Source organism: Penaeus japonicus, unplaced genomic scaffold (assembly GCF_977035675.1).
Source record: "Penaeus japonicus unplaced genomic scaffold, GWHDUDI00000001_assembly GWHDUDI00000024, whole genome shotgun sequence".
NCBI classification, from domain to species: Eukaryota; Metazoa; Arthropoda; class Malacostraca; order Decapoda; family Penaeidae; genus Penaeus; species Penaeus japonicus.
This window is the reverse complement of record NW_028234426.1, coordinates 39280820-39293319: the sequence shown is the minus strand read 5'-3', so window position 1 is coordinate 39293319 and position 12500 is coordinate 39280820. Positions and strand designations below refer to the sequence as shown.

The 12500-nt window shown below is 33.4% G+C and overlaps 1 protein-coding gene across 2 annotated transcripts in view; it reads left to right on the top strand.

The window, feature by feature from the left end:
* Positions 1–12500, top strand: part of ZnT49B (solute carrier family 30 member 9) — a 24559-nt gene that overhangs the window by 11769 nt on the left and 290 nt on the right. Inside the window, exons 5-14 of one of the 2 annotated variants that reach the window (XM_043011609.2) lie at positions 469–551; positions 1230–1307; positions 5776–5902; positions 6816–6954; positions 8729–8866; positions 9030–9159; positions 9431–9641; positions 10136–10328; positions 10572–10685; positions 10987–12500. The exon at positions 10987–12500 is cut by the window's right edge and continues 290 nt beyond it. In XM_043011609.2, coding sequence (XP_042867543.2) covers positions 469–551; positions 1230–1307; positions 5776–5902; positions 6816–6954; positions 8729–8866; positions 9030–9159; positions 9431–9641; positions 10136–10328; positions 10572–10685; positions 10987–11031 — 1258 coding nt within the window. In that variant the 3' untranslated portion in view covers positions 11032–12500. The remainder of the gene's footprint in view (positions 1–468; positions 552–1229; positions 1308–5775; positions 5903–6815; positions 6955–8728; positions 8867–9029; positions 9160–9430; positions 9642–10135; positions 10329–10571; positions 10686–10986) is intronic. The other variant, XM_043011610.2, reaches the window with a different exon arrangement.

The following is a 12500-nucleotide window of genomic DNA, read 5'->3' as shown; positions in this document are numbered from 1 at the left end:
CGGGCGCACAAGCCGCGAGCCTGGGTTGCCCGCTCGCTCTACCCAAGCGCGCGGCTTCCCCTCATAGCTCGTCCAGGGCATCTGACGTGAAAACCACAATACGTGCTATCACGTCAACTGGCGTGAATGGGTTAAAGATATTGCTTGCTAGAGACCTTGAATGGGTGCCATTCCAGCCTCGCTCTCCTGCTTGTGCTAGGAGGAAGTGGTACACTCTAGGTTTTGAAGTTATGGGGAAACCCATAAAACACAGAGATCCAAAATCTCCAAACATCATTTATGTCACAACGCTCTGCCATCAGGCCAAAAACTCCTGCATCATGTATGTCATGACAGCTGTCTGCAATGGGTTAATAACCACAATTTATCATATACTCTTTTCTGATGTAACTTCGACTGTTGGAGCTTTAAGCTCTAAATCATTGCCGTATTAGAAAATCTACAACATATTTTTCCTATCAATTTCAGAGCAGCGCAAGTGTGGGGAAGCACAGAAGCCTTAGAGAAAGAAAAATTGAAGCGAGAGAAGGAAGTTAAGTTGTATAAAGAAAGTAAGTTGCATTATTTTTTGTTTGTTTATTTATTTTAGGAAAAAGGACTCCCTAGCATTAATCATTCATTGGATATGCATGATGTTCACTCAAAATTATTGTTACAGGACTCTAAAGCAAAAATTTATCTTTTAAGGCGAAATTCTGAGTACAAGTTACAAATAAATCCACATGAACTTTATAATATGTAGAAGATTTCAGTACTCAGTTTCACTATGTCACATCATATGCTGATGCTATGATTTCATTAATCTGAATCTTTCTTAATATTCAATGTAAAATACTCCTTATTTTGCTTGCTCTGGTAGTGATGTCTTTGATATGACTATGATCATTTTTGAAAATTGTAGATTGTGATATGTGGGAAGCAGATAGTTTATAGATCTGTTTACCTTTTTACTTAAAAAAGGTAAGATTTGTAATAATTTGATAATTATTCTTGTTTTAGTTATGTTCAGCATCTTGATTAGAATGCTATCTGTTAATTAAAATGTAACCAAAGATATTCTTGTTTTTTATGAGATGATTTAATTAAGGTTAATTGGAGACTTATTTCTTAAAATGTGTACATTAATTAGTGAATTTTGTTACATAATTGTGCATGCTTTCTTCAGGGGTACACAATTATTTTTCCACTAATGTCTGTAATATTTTCTTTCCTTCTGTTATTTGGCTCAGTGGATGTTTTTAATGTGAAAAAGGCTATGAAGAAAGTTTACATTATAAGGAAAGCCTTGAAGAAGATAAAGAATAGAGGTACTTAAGATATCTTTGTTTCTTAAGACACAAATCTTGATGGGGGTGGTCTCTCTTTCTTTTTTTTTTTTTTTCTTTTCTTTTCTTCTGAATGTATGTCATGTATTACTACTACCTTTTGCATGCATTAACTTGAATATTTTCAAACATTCTTTTTGATTTAGATATTTATTAATCTCTATAGACTCTTTATTTATTAATCTCTTTGGTCTTGTTCTCTTTTTCTGTAATGAATGTTTAAGCCTAATCAAATTCTAATAGAATTATTTTTATTATTCTATTATTTTGTTTGCTCTCAGAGTCAGAGGGAAGAGAATTACATAAAAAATTATGTGCAATACAAACAGTGGGAAAATGAAAGAAATAGAACATCTGATATAACAAAATTGATCTTTTTATAGCCACAATTCTCTCTCTCTCTTCTCTTCTCTTCTCTTCTCTTCTCTTCTCTCACACACTCACTCACACTCACATATACACACACTCACACTCACATATACACACACATACACTCACATATACACACATACACTCACATATACACACATACACTCACATATACACACATACACTCACATATACACACATACACTCACATATACACACATACACTCACATATACACACATACACTCACATATACACACATACACTCACATATACACACATACACTCACATATACACACATACACTCACATATACACACATACACTCACATATACACACATACACTCACATATACACACACTCACACTCACATATACACACACATACACTCACATATACACACATACACTCACATATACACACATACACTCACATATATATACACACACACATACACATAAACACACACACATACACATAAACACACACACATACACATAAACACACACACACACACACACACACACACACACACACACACACACACACACACACACACACACACACACACGTGCATACACGTGTGCTCACACACACACTCACACATTCACTCACATATACACACATACACTCACATATACACACACATACACACACACACATACACACACACACACACAACACACCACACCTATCACACACACACCACACACACTCACTCACACAACACTCACGACATACACGTGTGCTCACACACACACACACACACACACACACACACACACACACACACACACACTCACACACACACACTCACACACACACACACACACTCACACACACATTCACACACATACACACACATACACACACACTCACACACATACACTCACATAGACACACACAATCACACATACACACACACACACAACACACAATCACACACCAACACACACAGCACACACACACACACACAACTCACACACACTTACTTCACACACACACCCACAAACACAAACAACTCAAACTCACACACACACACACACACACACACACACACACACACACACACACTCACACACACACACGCATGAATACACTAACATATACACGACGTACACTCACATATACACACATATAATCACACAACTCACTTACATAAAACACACACACACTCTCACACACACACACCACACACTCACAACAACACACACACACTAACACACACACACACCACTCACACCACACACTCACATACAACACACATACACAAACACACACAGACACTCACACACACACACACACACACCCACACACTCACGACACACACACACTCTCACACACTAAAACTCACATACACAAACACCACATACACACACACACTCCCTCACACACATACACACACTAACACACACACTCACATACACACTACACTCACTCATTCACAACACACTCACAACGACACAAACACTCACACACACACCACACACACACACACACACACACACACACACACACACACAATACTCGTTTATTTTTCTCTCTCTCTCATTCTCTTTTTCTCTCTCACCTCTTTCTCTTTTTCCTCTTCTCTTTCCTTCTGTCTCTCACACACCATCTCATTTGAGCCAGATTGTAAATGTTGTAGGCTTTTTTACAGTGCACAGTTTCTACGCCCGTTTTTTCTTTCCTTTCTTCAAATGATGTCCATGTATTACTACTACCTTGATTGCAATGGCATTAACTGGAATTTTTCAAAACATTCTTTGTGATTTAGGATATTTATTAACCTCTTTAGTCTCTTTATTTATAATCTCTTTGGTCTGTTTCTCTTTTCCTGTAATATGTTTAAGCCTATTCAAATCTTATAGAATATTTTTATATTCTATTATTTTGTTTGCTCTCAGAGTCAAGGTGAAGAGAATTACATAATAAATTATGTGCAATACAAACAGTGGGAAAATGAAAGAAATAAACATCTGATATAACAAAAATTGATCTTTTATAGCCACAATTCTTCTCTCTCTCTCTCTGTCCTCTTTCGGTCTCTTTCTCTCTCCTCTTCTCCCTCTTTTCCTCTCTCATATATAGTAATATAAATATTATATATATATATATATATATATATATTATATATATTTAATATATATATGATATATATATTTATATATATATAGAATATATATAATATATATAGATATATATATATTTAATATTTATATATATTTATATATATATATTATATATTTTCATATATATATATATAATATATATTTATAAATATAAATAGTATATATTCATACATATATTTATATACTTATTTAATATATATATATATATATATAATATAGTTTAGAGATATATATTATGTATATTTGATATATTATATATAATAGGTATATAAGAATATATAAATTATATATATAATTTATATATATTTATATAATATATATATAAATATATGATTATATAAATAATATAAATATATATATATAATATATATATATTTAATTTATGTATATAGTATATTATTTATGTAATATATATATTATTTATGTAATGTTATATATTATTTATGTAAGTATTATATATATAATATTAATATTATATAGTATATATTATATATATAAGTTATATAATAATATATATATATATGATAGATATATGATATACATACATATATAATATATATAGTACATAAATATATATAAGTATATAATAATATATATATATTTTATGCAAATATAACATACCGATATATATAATATATATATCTATATAGTAATATATATATATATGAATATATAGTATAGCATATAATATTAATATATATATATTTTTACATACATACATATATATACATATATATATATATACTAGTATATATATAAGAGTATATAGTATAAAGTATAGTAATATGGTATATATATATATAGATAATATATAGATTAAGATATATATATATATATATATATATATATTATATATATTAATATATATAAAATATATAATATATAATATGTATGTATATATATATAGATGTTTTTTTTATGTATATTATATATATATCGTATTGATACAGTAAGATATTATATAATAGTATATATATATATATATATTATATGGTAGATTATATATATATATATATATATATACTATTGATATGAGAATATAATGCATATATATATATGAATATAACATATATAATATATTGTATAATTAAGTGATATATAACTATAGATATAAAATTATATACAAAATATATATAATAGTTTTTTATAGTATATTATATATGATTAATATATATTATAAAATATATGCATATATATGGTATATATATATATATATATATGATATATATAGTTATATAGTTATATATATATATATAATATATATATATTATTATATATATGCTAGATATATATAATATATTGTATATATATTATGTATATATATTTATGTTATGTATATATATTTATGTATATATATATATTTATATATATATATATATATATATATATATATATATATAATATATATAGATATATATATATATATATTTGTATATATATATTTTATTAATGTATATATATATGTATTATATATATAGAATATATATATAGTTTTATATATAGATATATGAATATATATATATATATGATATATATATATATATATATTTTTATATATATATATATATGATATATATATATATATATATATATATGATATGAACATTCAGATTTACACATTTATTTCTTGTGTTCTTACTTTTACTTAATTTTTGTGATTTGCTTTTGTTAAGCATATAAACACTTTATTCATCTAATTGGCTTTTAATTCTATTTTCCCTGAAGACACTTGGAAAAAAGGGGACAAAAAACCATTGAAGAACAAACCACCCCCAAATTCTTCCCCTCACATACGCAAAGAAAACGGGATCTACTAAAATTTTCTCCCCAATATCCTCATAAACCAATCACTACAAAGAAAGAGTAAAAAAAAAAGAGAGAGAGAAAGAGAGAGAAAAGAAGAAAAACTCATGCAAGACCCTCTCCTTCTCTCTCCCCCCCTCCCATAGATATCTTCAATGTGAAGAGGATCATGAAGGAGTATCGGCGCGACCAGAGGAGCATCCCCGAGCCTGTCACAGCTGGGGGCAACGGGAAGGACATTTCGGGCAACGTGGTGTGGACGGCTGTTTTCATGTAAGTTTTTTTTTTTTTTTTTTTTTTTTTTTTCCTGAAATGATTCAAGGATTCGTCATTCTTTTTTCTTGTTTCTTCTTTTTCTCCTCTCATATTTTACCTTTCTTTTTTCCTTTCTCCCTCTATGCAGACAACCCATATCTCTCTAAATATGAGTAATCTTGTGAGAAGATGGTAGAATGCAGTAACGCTTTTTTTTTTTTAATATATACAAATTTTTACCTCCCTGACCGGGACTCGATCGACAGGTACGGAGTTGATACCGCTCGGCTACACGACCCGACAAAAAGAGATGTTCAACCTTATGAGATGTCATGGACATTACCTATGTGTTCTTATCAGAACAGTGATAGCGAATTTTTACGAACAACTCCCGCGGGCGCTCGGCAGCCAAGGAATCACAAATTCAAGTCCCAAATCAGGTTACCATGGTTATATATGTGAGAAGATGGTAGAATGCAGTAACGCATTTTTTTAATATATACAAATTTTTACCTCCCTGACCGGGACTCGAACCCGTATAAATTCGCTTATGGGTTTTGTCAAGCGAGCGGTTTCAAATCCGTACCTGTCGATTCTTCTGGCGCGTGTTGCCCCGGGGGGTTCCGAGTCCCGTTCCGGAAAATCTTGTTCTCTTCATTCTCTTTCTCTCTCTATCTCTACCTGTTTTTTGGTCCATTCCATCTCCCTCTCCCTCTCTTTATTTACTCCCTCCCCCTCCCCTTCCCTCCCTCTCTCCCTCTCTCTCCCTCCCCCCCTCTCTCTCTCACTCTCTTTCTCTCTCTTTCTCTTTCTCTCTCTTTCTCTTTCTCTCTTTCTCTCTTTCCCTCTCTCCCTCTCTCTCTCTTGGAAGCCCTTCATCTCCTTCCCTCATTGTATCCACAAACACACAATCCCCTTTCCCTTTCCACAGAAATGGAGCCAACCTCGTGATGAAACTGGGCGCTTGGGCCTTCACTGGATCCCACAGTCTTTTTGCTGAAGCTTTGCACTCCCTGGCTGATGTCACCAACCAGTTGATTCTTGCCTATGGCATTCACAAGTCCAAGCAGGTGGGGAGTGGTTTGTTTTGTGTGTGTGAAAGTGGTATATTCACTCAGGTCAATGCTGATGAAAGGAACATCGTAAATCTATAGTTGTTCCTATTTTTACAAATATATATTCATAAATTGATCAAAATATAAGCATGCAGTTTAAGTAAAAAATATTTCTGGAGCTAAAAAGGTAAAAATAACTTTATAAACTACACAGTTATTAAAGTAAACAAAACTGGATTCCAAAGTCATCCTAAGCCTGTATTTTTTGATGGATTAATGGAAAAATATTTTTTATGTTAGTCTGCACAGCCCAGAGGGCATAGAAAACAATATCCCCCTCCCACTAATTTTTAACCAGAGCTGCCAGCATCATAGACCACACCCATCCTGACTGCCAGTTAGGTTGTTAGGTGCCTCATCCACAATAGGTTAAAATAAATGTGGACTTGTAAATGTTCTTAATGCAATATTCTTACAGCCCACAACTGATAGAAATGCATTACATGCCTATTCAGTTCGGCAGTTTACTATTCATATATTTATTCACCATGATACGCTTTTCATTGGTCATTACACCTTGGAGTACATAAGATAACCAACAAAAAGTATCTTTTGCCCTAGAACACAATCAAATGTTTATTTAGATGTATAAATAGTAAAAAGGTAATGAGCTACCAAAGGCAACTGTACTGTATGTAACATAAGAGTATGGTGTAGGTTGATGGGCATAGGTGAAATGAATGAAATGAAAAGGATGAGTAGGGGATGGGTTGCTTTCATGAAATATGCCATGATTCATCAGAATTACATTCACAAGAAAGCCTAATGAAAAAAGAGACAAGGAGGGGAGGAGGGCTTTCAAGGGCATGATGATATGGGGCTGATATAGAGGGTGTGGCTTAAGAAACTTCCCAAACAGTACTAGAATTATTAGTAGACACTCCATACGTTCCATTCATAATGAAAAAAATGTGGGAAAATTCCTACTAGTTTTTGACAGGACTTCCATGGTCGTGGTGGATGGGACTGATGTACCTGTCCATTTTCCGTGGTTAGGACTTTAGGGGTTGATATTAATTTTTCCTTGGCTAAGGAATTATCTATTTTCATTTCCTATGGGTTACCAGTTCTCTTAACCCATTCGTGCTAGGTGACGTGATATCATATCTTGGGAATATTTCGTTCCCACCGGATAACATCCTATCACATCATGATCTCTCCCACAAAACATACATTTTCCATCGTTACATAAGCACATAGTCATAGGATTTTCATTTGTATAGACACATTTTTATTCAGTTATGAAAATAATGTAAGCAAATACATAAAATTCCAGTTATCACCTTGTTGAAATTGTTGGGTGAAAAGTGCTCTGAGAGGCATAGCTGAGTGATCTCATGCATAGTCTTTTTGTACTCTAGTTATCTAGCCAACGTGAGTGGCATTAGGCAAATATAAACTGTATAATAGGGTATGATATTAGTTGAGAACCTGATTTTTTTTTTTTTTTTCTTTTCTTTTCTTTTTTAATTTTTTAAACTTCACTATTAACAATCAATAAAAAGTATAAAGGACATGTCAAACAGTGCAATCCATGAAATTATCACAAAACGAAGATATACTAGTTGCTGTCATCCCCATTTTTGATGAAAATTATTTTTAAAAGGTACCATGTTTAAAATTCTTTATAAATATATAAAGTGTTACTTTCCATTGTAGCAAAAAAAAAATTCCATGAATATCAAAACCAGATAGCCATTCTCATCTATGCTGATCTTCCATACCACAGCGGGCTGACGTTATCCACCCCTATGGCTACACAACCATGAGGTACGTCTCCTCGTTGATCTCCGGTGCGATGATCTTCTGCGTTGGTGCAGGCCTGTCCTTCCAGCATGGTATATCTGGACTCATGGCACCCAGTGAAGTACGTTTAGCTGTCTTGTTTGTGTCTTTGAATTTGGAATCTAATGTATAATATGATCTGTGATCTATATATATGGTTGCCTCCGATGCATGGTCCCTGTTATTTATTTAATTAGTATTGTCTTTCTTTCTTTGCTATTTATTTATTACATCTGTAATTACAGGTGCTGCCTCTGTACTGGGCTTTCTACATCTTGGGAGGATCTCTTATAACAGAAGGTGGTACACTCCTCATGGCAGCTCATGCCATCAGGAAGGGGGCTCAGCAGCAGCAGATGTCCTTCACTGAGTATGGTACGGAATTTTTATAGATAAAACTATTTAATATTGATTAAGCTTTTTATCTTACTATTATTTTAGTAAATTGATTGACATGATAAAAGGTACCATAAACCTTTTAGTACTTTAGAAAGGCAAGGTAGATTTAATTTTAAAGTGTTATATTATTTCTCTTTTTCCTGTCACCATATCAATATGGGAGTGTTTCTTTGCCATTCAACAGACTATTTACCTGGCCAGTATTCAGTACTAAACATTCCCTTCTTCTCTCTCCCTCCCAATTCAGTCCTTCGCAGCCAGGACCCAAGTGTAAACGTGGTCCTGCTGGAGGATATGGCAGCTGTAATTGGGGTCTCAGTGGCAATGGCTTGCATGGGCCTCACCTCAATCACAGGCTCACACATTCCGGATGCCATAGGGTCATGCCTCATTGGGGGGATCTTGGCTGGAGTGTCCGGATTCATCATCTACACTAATTCAGCTGCATTGGTTGGGAAGTAAGTAACCCCCCCACAGCCGCTAGAAAAAGTCCCCCCTCCATATGAATTCTGCCATTCAACCACCCCCCCCCCCCCTTTTTTTTTTAAAAAAACAACCTTTTGTGTCCCGCCTTCCCCCTTTTGTTCATTATATATTTTTCTACTCATCTTTAACCCGCTGCCGAATTGGCTGTTTTGGCTCCAAATGGTCTACATGTTGGGATATTTCAAACGTGTAAGCCTAATGCTTCGTGTTATTCACCCACTCTGACCACGGCCAAACACTCGACGTGATATCTTGCCACCCAGCGTTGTTTGTTTCTGTATTTAGTTCTGGATATCTTATGCTCTTTTGGGAAAGTTCAAGAGTCTGATGAAATATGATTATTCTTATGTATTTGCCTCAAAGTATTTACCACAGCAGTTGATGCATTCCAAACTTCATAAAAGCAAACGAGTGCCTAGACCCTATCTCAAATCACTCCATTCATCCCATCCTCAACATTTTACAGATCCATCCCCCAGTACCGCCTAGAGAAGATCAACGATGAGCTAGAGCGAGACGTATTGATCCGGGCCATCTATGATGTCAAAGGCATTGACATGGGCACAGGGCTGGTTCGCTACAAGGCTGAGGTGGACTTTGACGGCAGGGAACTCACGCGTGGCTACCTCGACAAGCAAGATTTAGATGCAATCATGAAGGTAGGTGAGAGGGTGCATGGTAAGTAAAAGAAATATGCTTTGGGTGATAAATCAGATGGATGAGAATTTGATGATGAAATAAGAGGGGAACACATTTTTTTTTATGATTTCAAGATATCTCCTAGTTTTGGGTCTTGTTTATCCCTTCATTCCCTCTTATTCTCTTGTGATTCTGGAAGCTGTTGATGTGTGTGGATATGGTAAATAGGCTTCTCAAAACAGCTTTTTTTTTTGTCCGTACAGGAAATACAAGCTATAAAGACAGTAGATGATGTTGAAGCCTTCATGTTAAAGCATGGGGAGAACATCGTGGACAGTCTGGGTGCAGAAGTTGATAGAATAGAGACAACGCTTAAGGTGAGGTTCAGTGGAATTTTGTGTTACTTGCTCTTTTTTTCTCCTCCATGGTCTGTTTGTTCTTTTTTATCCTTTTTCTCTTCTAGGCTTCCCTTAATCTTGCCCTCTTCTTCTTCCACTTCCTCTTCTTTGCCTCCTTTTATGGCATCTGTTGTTTTTTATTTGCTTGATTGATTGATTTATTGACTGATATTTTCTATCAATTAGCTGTTTATTCAATTGATGTGGAATTCTTTTCTTTTCTTTCTTTTTCTTTCTTAATCAAATCCCATGGAATTCTAGGCATATTGCTCCTTTACAGAAAGCGCATCCTGAGATTCGTCACTGTGATCTGGAAATCTTATAAATGACAGTGGATTTCATCTGTGATCTTCAGCTTTAAGTCTTTGTGCATAGGTAATACAGTGTAAATTTTTGTTTGGAACCAAATGCTGCCACTACAGAGTTTCATTTGGGTATTATGTATATAATTTAATGTACTCATGTAGGTAGGAAGAAATATTATGTTATCGTGCATCAATCTGACAGCTGTGAAGTTATTTCGTATCCATACCAGTACCGCAGAATTATGAGCATCTGTATATGTATTCCATTTTTTTGTGTGTTATTTCACCCACGTTCCACACTTAGAATCATTGTATTAGCTATTGAAAAGCCTCCTATTCTTGTTGTATTTCCTAAAGGGTAATTGCCAAAAAGGAAAATGTACCTCACAATAAATGAGGAGGTGATTGTATACAGTATGTATATTAGCTTGTATATGTATGTAAAAGACAAAGAAGAAATAAGCAGAACATTGTTCACCTGCTGTTCTTTTCTTGTTCATTGACACTGTAAAGAAGGACAGTATTCCTAACATACACATTTTCAACTTGACCATTTCATTCACAATTATTTTCAACCAAGTCTTAATCTGTAAAATAATTGTAAAATCCCATTAGATTTAGTCTAGATATCTTGCATATCAATTTATGAAAAGTTACAGGAACTAAAACACTGCAAAGAAGAAACCTGGTGATACTTAATATTTATTAATGTATTATACAATACATTCGTGTTTAATTCATATACATTTATGTGGCCTTGGATGAAAGAAGAGCTTGATAGGATTATCAATAGTAACTCAATAATTAAAAGTACCTTGACAAGCGAGGCAGTGATCAAAAGTGCAGAGATGAACAAGAGAAGTAAAAACATTATTTTGGTACAGTGTAAAAGAAGTGTTTTAACAAAATGTAAAGGGGAATTCTCAAAATATATGTAAGTGAAAGAGATTTTGCATTAGTTGTCTCTTCATGCACCAGCTCCACTTTCAATATGTATTGCCTTTCCATTATATTTCTCTCTTTCTTTATTTATTTTTTTATTTTTTTCTTCTTTTACTTTCTTTCTCTCCTGTTTGTATTTTATTTTTTCATACTTTTCTTTTTTTGTATTTCCTTTTTTCATATTTTTTTGTTGCTGTTGTTTTCTTTGTTTCATCCTTTCATATTTTTCTCTTACTTTCTTTTCATTGTCCATGCTAACCCAAAAATACTCCCAAAAAGTGAATTTATAGGCACAGAAATTTAGATTCATAGATTACTACTTAAATATCATTTGAGTAAGGGAACTAAAACCCCATTGAACATCACCTAATAACCAAGTAAAAGTATGGTCTTCATGATAAGAATTCTTTAACAAGTACTATTATGTGTTACAATTGTTTTACAGTGACATTAGATATTTTGGAATTGCAACTTGAATACCAGAAGTGTCACAATTGACAGTGAAAAACAGGGCTATCCCACATTGAGTTTGATGATAATATTTATA